Source organism: Peromyscus leucopus, chromosome 17 (assembly GCF_004664715.2).
Source record: "Peromyscus leucopus breed LL Stock chromosome 17, UCI_PerLeu_2.1, whole genome shotgun sequence".
Lineage (NCBI taxonomy): Eukaryota > Metazoa > Chordata > Mammalia > Rodentia > Cricetidae > Peromyscus > Peromyscus leucopus.
In genome coordinates this window covers 41,922,248-41,939,746 of record NC_051077.1, presented here as the reverse complement: position 1 = coordinate 41,939,746, position 17,499 = coordinate 41,922,248, and the positions used below count along the sequence as shown (strand labels likewise).

Below are 17,499 nucleotides of genomic sequence, written 5' to 3'. Positions count from 1 at the left end.
AGCCCTGTATGTCTCTGTACCACATGTGTGCAGTGTCTTTGGAGGTCAGATTACCTGGGGCTGAGCAACTGACAATTGTGAGCTTCCATGTGGGTACACTGGGGATTGAACCTGGGCCCTCTGGAAGAGTAACCAGTGCTCTTAACTCCTATTATGTAGTTATAGCACCTCATTAATTTATTTTAATAAGCTAATTTCTTAAAAAATCCAACAGCCAAATAGTACTTCGATGGCAATCAAATTTCAAATGCATGTTCCACATGATACATAATTTTTAAACCATAATATCATATATGTATACTCACATGTACATAGACATATATACATATCTATATACTTGCAAATGCATGATTTTATGTATATATACATGTATATACAGATACACACATATATGTCTATATGCAACCATCTGTCACTGTATTCTCCTAAATGTGAGTAGACTCATATTTTGTAATCCAGTCGTTAATAGATAAGCAATTCTAGCTTCTTCCTGATCTTATATGTCAGTTCAACACTGAGCTTAAAACACTTCATCACCACATTTGGATCCACTCTCCTACTTAAATTTTTTCAATAAATAACAATAAAAGCATCAAGAAGGTTAAATTACACTCCTATGTGATGATTTTCTCAACTAGCATATACAAATAAGTTTTCTAAATTGCTAGCATGAAGCACCCATTTACTATACTGTTCTAGGTAGTGTGCAGACAACAGAAATTTGTTGTTCAGTGTCCACCTCAAGTACAAGTAAATTCACTATCTGCTGAGAATTTCTGTTGCAAGGAGTCTTGGGCTATGTTCACAAATGGCAGCAGAATAGGGAAACCCACTACACCTTCATAAAGTCATTAGACCCACTCATGAGGATGGAGCCCCTGGCCCTATTTCTCAATATGATCCCATTGGGTATTATGCTCCAGCACAAGCACTTTTGAAGGACACAAATATTCAGTCCATAACAAATGCATTGTTACATTTCTGTTTATTATTTTTTCTCTATTCATTTCCAGAGTTATTAAAATCAGCATTTTTATCATTCCCACTTCAATAAGGCTATTTCATACAGTTATAATAGTTAAACTTAATTTTTATTACATTCTACCTAACATCCAGTATGTGTTTGTAAATAAGGGAGAAAGCCAGGATGACCTATCTGGTACTGGTGTTTTAGTTTTGGTCTTTGCATGGCAAAATTCAACATACTGTGAAAATTTCATATTTTACCTACAAGCAGCTACAGTGTTACACCTCATAATTTCATCATCTTAAAAATATTTTCACATTATCTATCCAATCCTTATTTAACAACTGGCAGACATTGATCTCCTTTCCTTATCATTATAAATTTTCCTTTCCCCAAAATATCCTTTAGGATTGCCTTTACAAACTAACTTCTTCCACCAAGGAATATGCAATTAAGAAATCCATTGTATGCTGGGCAGTGGTGGCACATGCTTTTAATCCCAGCACTCGGGAAACAGAGACAGGCAGATCTTTGTGAGTTCGAGGCCCGCCTGGTCTACAGAGCGAGATCCAGGAAAGGTACAAAGCTACACAGAGAAACCCTGTCTCAAAAAAACAACAACAAAAAAAAATCCATTGTTGTTCCTTGATACTTTGGTTCTCTTTTTCGCTGGATAATCTGCATTGTATACAATTTTTGCACTGATTATTTATTTATATTTTGAAAGGCATCTTCTTTGCTTGTACTTCGGGAAGACAGTGAATAAACTTGCTATAAATGTTTGCATAAAATAGTTTTATAGAAGTAAGTTTTCAAATTAGTTGGGCAAAAGATTAGACTAGATGATATTACATTGCATTTTGGTAGAAATTGTCAACTTTACCTTCCAAAGTGAATATATTCATTCTCATTAGGAATTGACACTTAGAGAATTTTGACATTTTACTGATGCCTTTATAAAACTTAAGTGTATAATTGTTAAGAAAATGTGAATGATGAAGTTTATGTGTATTAATACTAAATTCATACAACTTTTAGGAGGCATGAGTTCATGCCATTTGTCTATGTTCAAAATGCACTGTTTTCTAATTGTTAAACTGAGCTCTCTTTGGGTAAAGGGTGTGTACTTTGAAAATATTTTGTTTTGGCTTATGGTCAACTTTTTATTCTGCTGACATTGTCTCCTGTGAATATCTTTATTCACAGATATCACAGATAGCTTTAATTTTACTGAAGACATAGTAACTTTTATTTTTCTTTCTTTACTTGTCCTTTCATTTGTGAAAGCTTATTACCCAACCAAAAGGCGCAAATACTTTTCTATAATTTCATTTCAAAGATTTAATCTTGCTTTGGTTTTTATATTTCAGTATTTTATTTTCTTTGGGTTAATGTTCATGAAAAATGTAAATTTGTGACAAGATGTTCACATTGACTTGTCTTGCTGCCCAAAGACATTAATTTGCTATAAAGACTTCTTATCCACTGAATTACATTTGCTCAACAAAGATCAGTTGATTAGTACGCATATTTTCATTTCTGGATCTACTGTTTTACTAATTTAAACTAAATTGTTCTTTCACAATATCAGGCATTTGGTAATTTTAGTGTTAAAACTTGATAACTATGTATTGTGATTTCTTCAGCTTTGTTCTTCTCTGTCAGTGTTATCTATTCAAAAGGTTTGGGTTTTGTTTGTTTGTTTTTGTCTTTCCATGCCAACTTAATCTGTTTATGTCTGTTCTACTTTTAACTATTTTGGGCCCATCTAGTGTATCAGCTGTTAAAACAGTGCTGGTAGGTAAGGTTTTTGGCTATAATAGCTGATGTTTCTATGTCATGAAATTATATCAGTGTTTTTATAATGCATCTTGATTCTCTGATGTTAGACACTTGCATTAAAGTTATTTGTGTTCTTAGATGTTTCAACACCTAGCATTAATGTAGCATCAATTTTTAAACTAATACACTTCCTTCTCCCAAAATCTGATTTGTCTGAAATTAACTTAGGTAATAGGCTCTCTTTTGATTATTATTATGGAATGTTTTTATTTCTGTTAGGATTTCATTTGAACGTTTCCAAGGAATGTGTCACTAGATGTAGAGTTCTATGCTATTGAGTTCAATATTCTACTTGAGACTCCTCTTTTTTTTGTTTGTTTGTTTTTCAAGACAGGGTTTCTCTGTGTAGCTTTGTGCCTTTCCTGGAACTCACTCGGTAGCCCAGGCTGGCCGTGAACTCACAGAGATCCACCTGCCTCTGCCTCCCAAGTGCTGGGATTACAGGCGAGCTCCACCAACCACCCAGCGCCACCAACTGCCCAGCCCCTGAGACTCTTCTTACTTCTAGTTTATAAGAAATGATTGCCTTAACATCTTGGTAATGTAGTACCAATTCCCACAACCCTACTTCAGCTTATTTCAGGATATACTTTTCATTAATTGCTTTCTGAATTTTGAACATAAAATACTTGTATTTAGTGGTTTTTTTTTTGTTTATTTGTTTGCTTTTACTTGTGTTTATCATGCTTGAGATTCTCCCTGATTCTTAGATCATTGGTTTGGTGTCTCCTATTAATGGAAAAATAAAAGCAGTGATTTTTGCTTCAAATAGTTTTCCCTCGCACGATTTTTGAATAGTATTTCTCATTATACTATCCCTTCATATTTTTGTCAGGAACTTTCTTATAACATAGTTTTAAGTATGTTGATTATTTTCTCAATAATATCAAATCTATGGATGGAGCCACCAAAGTAAGTTTTCATTATTACCTTATTTTCCTTCTGCCATCTCTTATAATTCTTTCTCAATCTCTTACATCTTTATTTTTGTGTGTGTGTTTCTCACTTTTTCTGATGTACTATTGTCTGTTTTTCATTTACATATAAATTGGCTCTTTTAATTCACTAAGTAATTCTAAAATTCCTGTTCTGTCACATTATGGCTCCATTACTTTATTTGCCTATAAATAGTAGTGTTGTTTGCTTATTTGCTTTTCAGAATATTTTGTAACCTTTTTTTGAAAGACAAATAAAATGTATCAGATAATAGGAACTTATATAAATAGGCCTCTCTAGCATAAAAGTTTATACTAATCTGAGAGAACTAGTCTCTGTTAAACATTTATAACTCCTCTTGCTCGCCAACCCCACCCCTTGGAGACACGCAGAGATTTAATTTCCCACAGCCTCTCTATATTGGTCTTGTCTTTCTATTTGGAATTAGCCGAGAATACTTTATTGCACACAGATTATTTCTTATTTGATTCAGCTCTTTCACTTACCATCCACTACCACTCTACCAGAGTTCTGCTGATATGATATTTGCAGGTTGAAAGAGTATCATATAAATTTTGGATTAAACCTGTCTCTTTGCAGTCTTTGTCCACAGAATGTGATCCCTATCAGCAGTTTGTGAGGACCTCTTCTCCTTTGTCTTGAACCTTTCTTGAGACAGGAAGAGTAGAGAAAACTGAAATTGTCAGAGAACCCCAAGTGGATTAAGACTCTAAATCTTTTCCATTTTAAGTTGGTCTTCATTATGGAGGCCTCTAGGCATGTTTCACTAAAATCAATTTGTAGTCATCTATCTTCCCTGGAACTGGTCTTTCTTACATTTTCAGTGATGACCAATTACTCCTTTGGGTAAATAAAACTCAGAAAGAAAGACTCTTTGAACCTGAAGTTCTAGTTTTAGCTTTTTCTAATTATTTCTTATATTAGCAGAAATTGAGCTTCTACCAATCAAAAACACAACTCTCCTTTGTTTTCCCTACAGTCATGTTACCTGATGTTTTGCTCTAACATAAAAGATCTTGGCTATTAATTCTCAGATTTTCAGGTTTGCTAGATTTCTTGGTGGGTGGGAGGCACCGGTTTCCATCAGACTTCACTACTCATTTGGATCAAAGAAAAATGGATTTCTAATTTTTCCAGTTTTTTCCCCTTATTGAAAGTATAAATCTGACTTCTAAACTACTTAAGGCTGAAGCACAATTTGGATTCCTAAGCTAATGGTAGTAGTATTGGTGGTAGTCATAGTAACATTTTAAGGCATGGCAAACAAATCACATCCTTTCCTTGCAACTAAATGAAACATATCTTTATTCTCTTCAAGAAGTAAACACTAAAATGTGTGATCTTTAACACCCTTCAAATACTTGAGATGGCAAATGGTGCATATGAAAGAGTTTATCTAAATTAGTATTTAAATATTAGTTAGATCACTTTGTGTTCTGAAAGCATGATATATAAGATCCAGGGCCAAGCACCAGGCAGAGCTCCAGGAGTCCAGTCAAAGAGAGAGAAGAGGGATTCTATGAGCAAGTGCATCAAGAACATGATGGGGAAATCTGCAGAGATGACCAAACCAAACTAGAAGGAACTCATGAAAGTTGAATCAACATCTGTGGAGCCTGCATAGGACTGGACTAGGCCCTCTGCATGGGAAACAGTTGTGTAGCTTGATACTCTAGGGGGTCCCCCTGATGGTAGGATCAGAATCCATCACAGGTGCATGAGGGGGCTTTTTGGGGCCCACTACCTATGATGGGAGACCTCATGCAGCCTTGAGGCAGGGGGAAGGGCTTGGACTTGCCTCTACTGGATGCTCCTCCCCATGGGAGGCCTTGTCTTCTTGACTGGGGGGATTAGGGGATGGGTTGGGAGGAGGAGGCTGGGGGTATGGGAGGAGAGAAGAGGGTGATCTTTGATTGGTGTGTAAAATGAATGAAAATTTGTTCTTAATTAAAAAAAAACAGAATTAGCAAATAGGCCATGGCCATTTACTCTTGTACCTTATAGATAATATTTAGATAAATGAATATATTTAAATATATTTAAAGAGATAATATTTAGATAAATGAATTTTTTTTTTTTTTTTTTTTTTTTTTTTTTTTTGGTTTTTCGAGACAGGGTTTCTTTGTGTAGCTTTGTGCCTTTCCTGGAACTCACTTGGTAGACCAGGCTGACCTCGAACTCACAGAGATTCGCCTGCCTCTGCCTCCCGAGTGCTGGGATTAAAGGTGTGCGCCACCACTGCCCGGCGATAAATGAAAAATTATTATGCCTTATGACTATGCTACTTATTACAGATGTTACTTTGTTTAATAGAGGAATGCATTTTCTAAATTCATTACCTGTTGGAATATCTCAAGTCAAATTGCTTTTAATTCATCTTGCTCACAAAAACCATAAAATATTTGCAGTAGACTACAACTCACACAAACCATCTAGCACAAAGCCTGTTTAAAAATAATGTTTGAGTATCTTGTGTAAAATTACTACATTTGGAAAGTTGTAAAAAAAAAAAAAACTCATCATCAATCAAGGCCTAGCATTAATATGAAGTAGCTTTCTCACTGATAACTTTTTAAAGATCTTAAGTACAATAAAATGCATTATTTTGTAATTATTGGCTCTAACAGAAATGACAGATACTGTGAAGATCATTATAAGTTTGTTATAAAACTGAATGGTGATAAATCTTTTTCAAAATTGTATGTCATTCAGTACAATATCCAAGTTCTATAAAATGGAGTGTTTTAAATTTAGTTTTCATTAACAACTTTAAACTGCAAGCTATAAATATAATAATTGAAATTGCTTTCCCGTAAGTAAATTATTTTCAGAGTGCAGAGTAGATACCAGGAAAAGACAATGATCTATTGTCTTTCATGTCTACAATTTGTCGAACAAGACCCTCTAAATTAAGAGTTTAGAAAACATCTTCATTGGTTTTTGAAATAATTAGCTCTGAAAGTCACGGTCCAAGACCCTTTTTAGATTTAGATTTAAAGTCATTTTTCTTATACTTGTCAAGTCTTGACATTTTATCGTTTGGTATTTAAGGAACGGAAGATTATTTCTTTCCCTGGAGTATTGTAGACAAACTTCGTCTTATTTCGGATTGCTAATAGCATTAAAAACAAACTTATTTTATATTCATTATATTTTGGTCCTTCATGAAAAGTGTGTGATGTACTACATAAGAACAGGTATCTGGCTTAAGTACAATATCCTGTGTGTTTTTTGAAGTAAAATTTAAAGGGCAAATATTACTATATACTACTGTACTGCTCATTCCTCTAATACAGTGGTTCTCATTCTTTCTAATGATGTAACCCCTTAAGTTCTTCATGTTGCAGTGACCCCCCAACCATAAAATTATATTTTCATAACTATAATTTTGCTACTGTTATGAGTCATAATGTGAATATTTGCTACCCAGGTGATCTTAGGTGACCCCTGTGAAAGTGTCGTTCAATGCCCAGGTTGAGAACCACTCCTCCAATACATGAAATTTTCTAATAAGAACTCTCTCTACTCTGTCTTATGAAAATAAAATTAGTTATTCTTCAGATAATAGAACTCTCTCCTTCTACAATACTTTAAAGTATAAAGGAGCTCTTTAAAGGTAATTTTATTTAGAGAACTATTTATTTTAATATCACATTTACATAATATGAATTTTTATTTGTTTTAGTCACTAATAAATTCTAAGCATGAAGAACAATATTAATTACAAGAGAGGTGATTAGTTAATATTAGTTGAGAGGATGTCTCTTTTCTTGGAATGTCATGTCTCTGAGAGATACGTATTGCTTGGGTCTCAGTTGTGTCTTTAGTACCAGAGGAGACATTTGGTGAACACCATTAGATTGACAAGTTGAATGATGGGTTTTAAAATTATGCCAATATTAAAATGTTAGTAGTGGAAAAAATGAGCACTGTGGTAAATAATTAGAGCAATCCAGAGTTTGAGGCAGGGAAATTGAGAGTCAAAATCCAGCTTGGCTGCAGAACCTGTCTCCAATATATAAATATGCACATACATATACAAATTCATATTGGTGACAGAAGCAGAAAATGACATAATGGTTGACTCATGAGTGATCTATTTAATGTTTCAGGTTGTTACAGTCCTTAAAATTAAAAAAAAAAATGCTTGCTAAATTTCTGGTGATTTATAATGTGTATTTTTTCCACTAAATTTCCCAAAGATGAATGTGCTTTCTGCACTAACACAGCTATTATGACAGATAAGCCGAGGAATATATTTATGAGTCTTTTAAAAATGAAATTTGCATGTTTCACTTTTATTCATTCTTCCCTTCCATCACGAATTCAGTATCACTATAAAAGCCATTTAAAATTCTTACAAATCTAAACGTAGAAAATATCATTAGAGATGGAGCTGAGGTGACATTGATGTCTGCACTCATTTGACTGGAGTGATGATGAAGATGTTAGCTTTCACAACAATGGTAACGCGAGACAAAGCATATTTTAAAATGACATTTTAGAGTTATAAAAGATAATGCACGCATACTGTCGTTTAATCATTCCTAAGTTGTAAACTAATTTCATTAGCATGGTGTCATTGAGTCTATTGTTATCATACTATTTATTTTGTTAGCACCTATTTAGAATACTTGGTGCCATACAAGTTGGAAGGGCTGGCATTCTTTTCCTTCATTGTTTCTTTTAGTCATATCTACCACAATCAAAGGTTATTGCTTCTCCTCTCAAATTCTCCTTTCATTTTTCTGTGCTGAGCTCAGATTAATAAGGAAAAAGAAGCACAGTTTAAGATAATATTGATGCCGAAACACCTGAGGATGCTATGTTTTTCCTGACGAATTAATAGGGTGGAATTCTAGAGGCACCGCCCAATGTCCTTCTGAAGAAAAATTCAGGGGGTCATGAAACCCAGGCTTAAAACTCCAGAGAACTGCAAGTGTGTGGATCTGCCATCAAGAGGGGGACAGGTGATTTCTGAAGGTTAATATAATGTTTTGTTTTTTTTAAAAAACACGATCTTTCATTGTTTTTATATTTCCTTGGTGACAACTTTCATTTCCAAGCTAATCATCCTGTCTTCTTTTCTCTTTCTTTTTCCTCTCCTTTAAATTTTCCCTTAGGAGTTACAATGAAAATGCCTAGATCCTGGGAAAATTCTCAGTCTTCTTATCATCTTTGTAAGATGAGGATCTCCTCAACATGTCCCCAAGGTAGGCAGCGGAGCAGGCAGGCAGGGAGGGCTTCCCTGATGCTCAATATCTTTCTGTTGCTAAAAATGAAAATGAAAACTATACTAACTTTGAGGGTCATTACCACAGCTCTCCTGAACCTCACATAGTTGCAAACAGACTATGGCTATTCGATTAATACGACAGCTGTGATGTTAACCCTCCTTAAACTAGGGAAGATAGTCATATGCACTTTGAGTTTCTTTTCTCACACTATATTTTGGATCATATTTTCCCCTTCCTCCAAATTCTCTCAAGGTTGGCTTTGTAATAACCAACAAATTCAATCTGATCAATGTTCTTACTGTAAGCATAGCTTTCTGCAGATCTCTCTAGTTACTTACAGAAACTCCTGTTAGCTGAAAGAAACTTAACTATGCTCATAGTAAAGAACTTAAGATTTGGAATATTATTATTTTATATATTCGTTAACATATGTTTTTTTTTTTCCTTTCCAGCTAACTAAACATGAAGATATCTTTGGAAATTTTTCACAAACATCCCAAGAAATCATAAAAGTAGGGGTATCCTGATTTTTGCCTGTAAAAATATAATGTTTAACTTTCTTGGAGACCAGAGAAGGAATATATAATTTAAAAAATAGTTTCAGGACAGTTGCAAAAGTAGTGAAGAGTTATCAAGGCTTCCAAATTATGATTCATAATATTACATCCTTGTAGACATTGAAAATAATGAAAAAAAACATTCATTATTAAAACAATATAAATATTTTAGAAGCCTTTAAAAAACTAACCCCATAAGCTAACATATATAATAAAGGTCATTAGTATTATATGAAAAAATTTTATAAAATTTCATTTGTGTGTTCTGCATACCTGCCTGTTGTTGAGAACAATCTAATCTGGAATTATCAAGACATTCAGTTGATGAGCCTTTAATCCCCAAATCAAACCAGCACTATTACAAGTTATTATCTCTCAGACTGCCTCCTGACAATTTTGATTTTGAATAAATCTATCCTTTCTTTGTTTCACTTTCTGTAATGATGCTGGAGAGTTGATATTACCTTGGCAGTCATCTTACAAGAAAAATCACTCCGGATCCTTAAGAGTTCAGAAACTAATGAAAATTTAAGAGGAAAATTTGCAAGTTCGAGGTCTTGGTGTACTTGGTGAAGGCCGAAAGGCTGACAATGACACACTCCATTTCTGAGGAAGGTTAAAGGAAGAGTCACGTGCAAAGCCATAGCATAAATCTGGGAAAGGGTTTCAAGTTAGCAATTGTCGCTTTGATTCATCCTAATGATGTGATCCAGCACAATATGCTTTACAAACACTTGAGTTAGCTAAAAGTTTGTCATCAGTATTTTTACATAACCATTCGTATTTTCAGTTTCCATAGAGAAAGCTTATGATATAAAAATACAAAGGGCACAGTCTAGTGAGTTTCCCTCCCTGAGTCACACACCTAGGTCTTGACCCTGTTACAGTTGACGATAGATGAAGTCAAGAGGGTTAATTTCAGAATTTCATAACTTCTCAATGCTTATTTTATTTTCTGTTTCCTGGGATCATATTACCGGTGACACATTTGAGAAGTTATGCAAAATTTAAAGAGCAAATTGGTTTTATATACTAAAAATGATTTTATGCCAGGTACTAACTGATACATATGTTCTGTGGGTGTACAGAGATCAGAAACTCTCTGTAGATCTTTCAAGACATACTGAAGACTCTCCCATTCACTTACAACAGAGGAAAGAAAGGGACTTCACAGCAATAACAAAAATAATGTTTTCATTTCTATGATCCACGTAACTTCAATGCCCCCTAAAGCACAATGCATGGAGTTCAAAATCCCAACTATGATTTTGTTTATTTGCCTCACATTGTTTCCTAACTCTTGTCTGAATAATTTTACATAATAAAGTTTGGATAATGGAGAAAAACAAAAATCTCTGTTTGTTGTGTTTTTCTTTGTATTCAGGTGATTTAAAGGCAGATGTACTTGGTTAAAATTCTAGTCTTCCTGATGTTAGTTACTTATTCTTTATAACATTATTAGTGTGTAAATATAACATTTCTGAACCTTTGCTCAACATTCATTGCTTATAATGTTGTAATTATATATAATAAAAGATGGTTATCTATTTTCCCATGCACAATATTGTTTTTCTATAGTGTCTAATTTTCTAAGGGAAGATGAAAGTTACTTTTAATGTGCAAGAAACTTAATCAGATCCAGTGTAAGAATTCATATATATCACTATATCAAATTAGTATTTATATTAGCATATCTCATTCTGCATAAGATATGATTTATATGACTTATATAATCTTTGTTTCTGCAATTGCACTAAAACTTTCAAAAGCCTGGAATATTAAGCAAACATTCAATAAAAAAAACTGAGATGTTAAAAATTGATATTAGTACATTGTTTTATGATAAACCAATGCTGCATAGTTACTCTGATTCACTGCTTAAAAAATGTTTTCATGTAGATGCAGGAGGTACTGATTTTATTAGACTAAGTCCATGCCAGCTTACTAAGGGATTAACAGGAATTACAGACTTCCAGTCTATCATCAGAAACCATGGGTTATATCCTGTTTTTCTGGATCCAGAATCCTTCTACTAGATCAGAATGTTTTCCAAAGAAAAGATAAAGTGGTTCCATGTAATTTATTGTGAAATAAGTCAATTTATTGATTAATAAAACATATGATAGCTTTTAGAATGCCTAAAAAATGTTCTTTCACATGATATAAAATATATTTTCTTAATGTCACCACTTTTGAACTGTGATAAATAAGCTTTCTCTAACAGAAATGGCAAAGAGTATCTTCTTTTTATTCAAAAGTTGTTTTGTTTTGTTTTGTTATGTTTTGTTTTGTTTTACAGTGGAAGTTCTTAGAAGAGCTTTTAAAACAAGGTAGTTTCCCGTATAACAAGGTAGTCCTCAAGCATATCAGTCCCTAGAACAGTGTATCCCACTAATGTATCATGAACTCACCCCACGTTTGAGCTTGCCGTCTCTGGTAATACATTGCATATAGGCAATGCTTCACCCCTAGAAACTTTCTCTTGACCCATTCAAAAGTGCATTAATTTTTAATAGATTGTGTGTTCAAGCTCTAACTATTGTATATGGTTTCTAGTTAATGCATTGTTTCTCTTTTTCTTGGTATTTTTGTAGTTAATCATATGTAACAGCATAATTATGAATAGAATATTCACAAAGCACAAAGCAAATATCAAAGGGTTCTCACATATAAATAGTTGACCTACTGATGGGTCTGAAAAAGATGACTCATGAAGGCACAATTCTTTTTATATTTATCTTACCTTACATGGTTGTAGATAATGGGTCGGCATTTCTATAATCATGTGAGGACTTAGAACGTGAAAAGCAGCAGAGCAGCAAGGGGACTCAAGTGCTGGAGCTTGCTCTGTGAGGGGAAAGGTCAGATCACTAATGGGTCATTTACTGGGTGGTTATGCTTTCAGAATTGTTACTTCTATACAAATGCACTCAGATTGATTTAGGTTCTTTCACCCAACATTGTGTCAGGTAGGAAGGATGCAATAATATGCAATCTTATGGGCCATCAGTGAGGAGACTATTCCATAAATTGTGGCACTTGGTCTCCTAATGAGTTTAACTTCTGCTCTGATAATTGTGTCACTCTCCCACATTGGACACTCTGGTCATCCCAAGAATCAACCTGAAAACAAGATATCAGTCCTTCTCTTCTACCCAGTTTCCTTTATTAATAGACAGGAGTCAGGACTGGTGGGCTGTATTTCTAACCATGTGTGCTGCTGGTTGATGAGAAGCTGTGATGTAGATAGAAGAAGTGCTAAGACAAAAATCTTCAGACATCATGTGTTAAGACATAGTATCAGATGTTTCATGTCAGCATGGTACCTCCTCCATCATAAAACATTCTTACTATGCCAGCTGACCTTACAAGAGCACAGACCATGCTTAAGGACACATAAGAAATGAATACAGTATTCAAGATGTTTGTTTTTAGGGAAAACTACTGCCAGAGACAACCTTTGACTGTAATTATACAATAATTTCTGTATCTGTAATGTTAACCAGCAATTCCCTCACCCTGCCTTCTTCCTTGCAAGCTCTGATTTCTGGAATGAGTATGTTAACCTTTATTTATCTTTTTAAATTAACCTTTATTATCTTTATTTTGCTTTATGCTTCAAATTTGTAGGTAACATGAATATTACTAGCCTTTGATAATTTTGTCTTGTGATATTAGTTTTATTTACTAATTTACTATTAGATAAAAATATATTTTTAAATAGCTTCATCTACTTATTTCCTCTTAGTATATTTATGCCATTGATTTTAGTTAGCAACTTATCCGGTTAGAATATTCATGCAAGATCAAATAGTGCATAAAATCCTGCTCTTTTGTACAATCTTTCTCTTCAGGCCTAATTTACTGGCCCAGTTTTCCTACTTCATTAGGGTTTTTGATTTTTGTTGTTGTTGTGTTTTGCTAGAAGATACCAGTATATATCACAGGCTTGCCTTGAACTTACTATGTAGCCCAGGCTAGCCTCCAACTCTGGATCTTCCTGCCTCAGCCTCATACGTACTTGTATTAAAGCATGTCGTCATCCTCAGCTTTATTTACTTTTATTTTTATTTTTTTGGTAGGGTTTGAGATGACACTATTACTTGGGAGACATGAACAAATGTCTATTTACTCCAGAGAGGGAACCAGAGACAGATCAAAGTAACAATCACAGCAAAGCCCAGCTTGATAAACCGATGAGTTTATTGTGTGACTGTGTTACATACAGGAGTGTGAATGAGAGATTACTTAGAGAACACTGACAACTCAAAGACAAGTGTATCACTAAAAGTCTAGCCCACTTCAAATAGAAATCACAAAACCTAGAGCCTTGGAATTCGCTGAAAAACTTGTAAGCATCTCCAAAGACTTGAGAGTCCTTTTCAGCCCTCTTAATTTTTATGCAACCTCAAGAAAGGTAAGGTCTTAGGCTTCCAGTATGTTTTGGGGACTTCCTGATACTCTTGAGTTTTGTATTTCCTGAGTCTTAAGGAGACTCCATTTAGAATTTGAGAGTCTGAAGGGTTTTCCCTCCAAGATGGAGCACGCCATTTAGTAGGAAAATGCTACGCAGCATGGTGGGCTTATACATGTCAATGCCTCGCATCTTCCTTTAGACAGGGTTATCTTATCTTATATGTTGAGACAGGGTCTGTCACTAAACCTGAAGCCCACTGTTTAGAGTACCGCATCAGGCCAGTGGTCTGGAGTAATTGAACTTCTTACTCTGACTCTAGGATTACAGTTACATGTCCCCATTCCTGCCCTTTTAAGTGGGTGTTTGGGATAAAGACTTAGGTCCTTAGGCTTTTGTGACTCTCACTTTACCCGCTGAGCTGTCTTGCTAGCCTGTTTTTTTTCTCTCTCTCTCTTTTTTTTTTCTTAATTTGAAATTTGTTGGAGGCTACTGTTCCACTGGATATACACTGCGCTCATTTGAAATTTGTGATATTTCTCCTGCAGCTTCCCTAGTGCTGGGAATTCAGGCATGAACCAACATGCCCAGGCCCAGTTGTTTTTATATACACATTAATAATTAATCTCAATCTCTTTTAAAAAGCCTAATTCTTTCCCATGTTTTTAGAAAAGAAAGAGATAATTTCATCTCTTTGGTTTAGGTTTTATTTTCACAAAGAAGTCCTCTTTGGGAGCAGCTTCCATCTTCCATGTCTGATTATAAGTGGAGGGTCTCTCCTCCTTTACTGCTGTATCCTTTTATCTCTGTTGGCATTTGTTTTCTTCCTAGTTCTTAAACCCATTGACACTCATTTCCCAAACTCTCCTATAATTATTCTTTTCTTGCATATCATTACTTTTCCAACATCCTTTCCAAGGGTCTAAATTTTCTTTCTGACATTCATGTTTTAAGGAAGAGCTTTCTGTAAAGCGTTAACAGAATTAAATTTTTACTTTATTAAGCATGTATTGTTTGTGTGTACTCTCAAGTTTGCAATATCTTTAGACTTTCAAATTACCTGTTACCATTTCTCTCAGGAGTCTGGCAACTCTTGGCTCTATATCCATACTAACAAAACAAATAAAGTGAATAGTAACATTAAGCACTGTGTGTAAAGAGTTTGCTGGTGAGGGAATCTCTCATAAGTACTGGGTGTATGACAGGATCCAGTGTCACGTCTCTTCCTTATGATTCTAGCTTCATGCAGGGATTTCTGTATCTTTGGTTCTATCCCTGAGCTGACAGCATTCTGGAAGTACAGTGGAAAAGAGCAGGTAGGTTAGTAATGGTTTTTAGACAGACTGACATAAAACCTAATTTTTCAGTACATGAAGACATCCAGCTAAGAACAGATTTTGTCATCTGTGGGTAGATGAGAAGAGTGGGTGGACCTCAGAAATCTCCTTGCTGCAGGTGGAGATAGAAACCCTATTTAGCTTCCCTGTATAAAAGATGCCAATCTTTTAATCACGTCTAAACTCACTCTCAGGAATAACTGATGCTTCTTGTTCTTAGGTGTTATTGAAATTTTGTCCTCAAATCCTTAGGCTGTCTTACAAGATTTTTTTTTTCTCTTTCCATTTATGATAAGTTCATGACAATCCAACTATTGGTTTTCCAGATGTATTGGTCTCTTTTATGTCCTTTCTTTTGAGGAGAAAATAAAGATCAGCTCTCTGTGTTCAATAAATCTGAATTAAGAATTACAATGAGTTCTCTATCTTAAATATACCAAAGCAAGGGGAATGCAGCATGCTAAGTAACTAGAGAGAGTTTGTGTTTCACAAAAATATTTCCAAGTATTGTGTCAAATCTGTTCATCTGCAAGCTGTTTTTTTAAAATAACTATTATCTATAAAAATATAGATTTTTTTATATTGTTCACTATAAATAAATACAAGGCTGATATAACACACAAGATGTATACTTTAAATTCAGTTCCTTATGATGTCTAGCTGGATTTTGCTAGTGTAATTTTAAGTGGTGGTTATCAATCCTCATATAGTTACCCCTCTTCTACTTTACTATTCTTTTTTCCCTATATTCATTCTTTTCATCTTCATTCCTCTTACTATTTGAAGAGTACTCATCATTCTCTTTCTTCTATGTCTTTTCCTGTTTGCTACCACAACGACCTATACTTTTACAAAAAAATCTGAACCATGTAAACTTGTCATCTAAATAGGAAAATCTTTTCTCTGACTTAAGCCCTCTTGTTCTTTTTTAAGCATTATATTTTATTTCTATCCCTTCAAAACACTGTATTATTCTCTAAGCTATAAAGATACAGTAATGGTAAAGAAGTATGTACAATGGAAACGACATCTAAAACTAAGAGATAAGATATTCTGTTTGCTTTGGAAATGCTCTCAGGGAAATATATGAAATTGAATTTATTCATCTTTCAACAAATTGACTTTTCCTACTTTGCATAATTTGCTTCTTTATTTAATGTATAACCTATTTATGTGAACACTATGATTGTAAAGATAAATTTCTTTCAAAGTAATTTTTGTTTCTTATTCTAAACCATGAACATAATTTATGAAATAACGTGATTCTAACAATGTAAGCTAGGGATATATCCAAGGTGACATCAAAACACATTGTGTTTGGGGGACATATAAGATATGTGTCCTGACTACAGTTGAAGTCTGGGTGCTCATTTGAACCTTCAGAATAAACACAAACTGTACTTTACTAGAATCAGATAGAATACAGTACTTTGGTGTCAATTAAGGACACAAGGTCAGTCTTCAAAGAATGGGTTCAATCTTTGGTGTGGGCATAGTGCTTTCAATAAAGTTGATCTAATCTCTTGGATTCGGTCTAATTTCCAGAAAAATGGAGATTTGTCACTAAGATTGCTATTAGGACTTAAAAGCTTTGTATGTCAAGCATTTATTATAGTACCAATCTCATAGTGAGCATTCAGTGAACAGTTATTAATATTATTAAAACACCATTCAAATACTTTTGACCAACACAAATATAACTTTATCAGTCACAAACAAAATTAACTCAGCAGGTCAATATCTACACATTAAGCAAATGGAAACAACTAGGAAGGAAAAGCTGTACTCAACGAAGTCTCTAGATCAAATAAAATGTTTAATGATATGGGGCCGTGGGAGGGGTATTTCACATTTTAAATGTTATAAAAGGGGGTTCAGAATGTGAATATTTTCAGTCAGTCGCAATGGTTTTCATCTCAAAATACTCAGGAGAGCCATTTAAATAACAAATATTCTTGCACTGCCTGTTATGTGCCGTGCTGTGTTTACCAACCATGCAGAAGAAAATACCTCCTTTTTCATGCTTGAATGCTTTTCTTTCCCACAGACGTTTCCACTGGGCCTGGGAGATGGGCAATTCTACTCATGGACAGATGGTCTGAGAAGAAAAGACTGGCATGATTACGAAAGCATTCAGAAGGACGCTTTGCGCTCAGGTATGGACTTCAGAGTAAGACAAAGTGCTGCT

At 34.4% G+C, this 17,499-nt stretch overlaps 1 protein-coding gene across 1 annotated transcript in view; it reads left to right on the top strand.

The window, feature by feature from the left end:
- Nucleotides 1-17,499, top strand: part of Galntl6 (polypeptide N-acetylgalactosaminyltransferase like 6) — a 1,066,425-nt gene that overhangs the window by 321,732 nt on the left and 727,194 nt on the right. Inside the window, 1 exon segment of the mRNA XM_028889258.2 lies at nucleotides 17,359-17,467. Coding sequence (XP_028745091.1) covers nucleotides 17,359-17,467 — 109 coding nt within the window.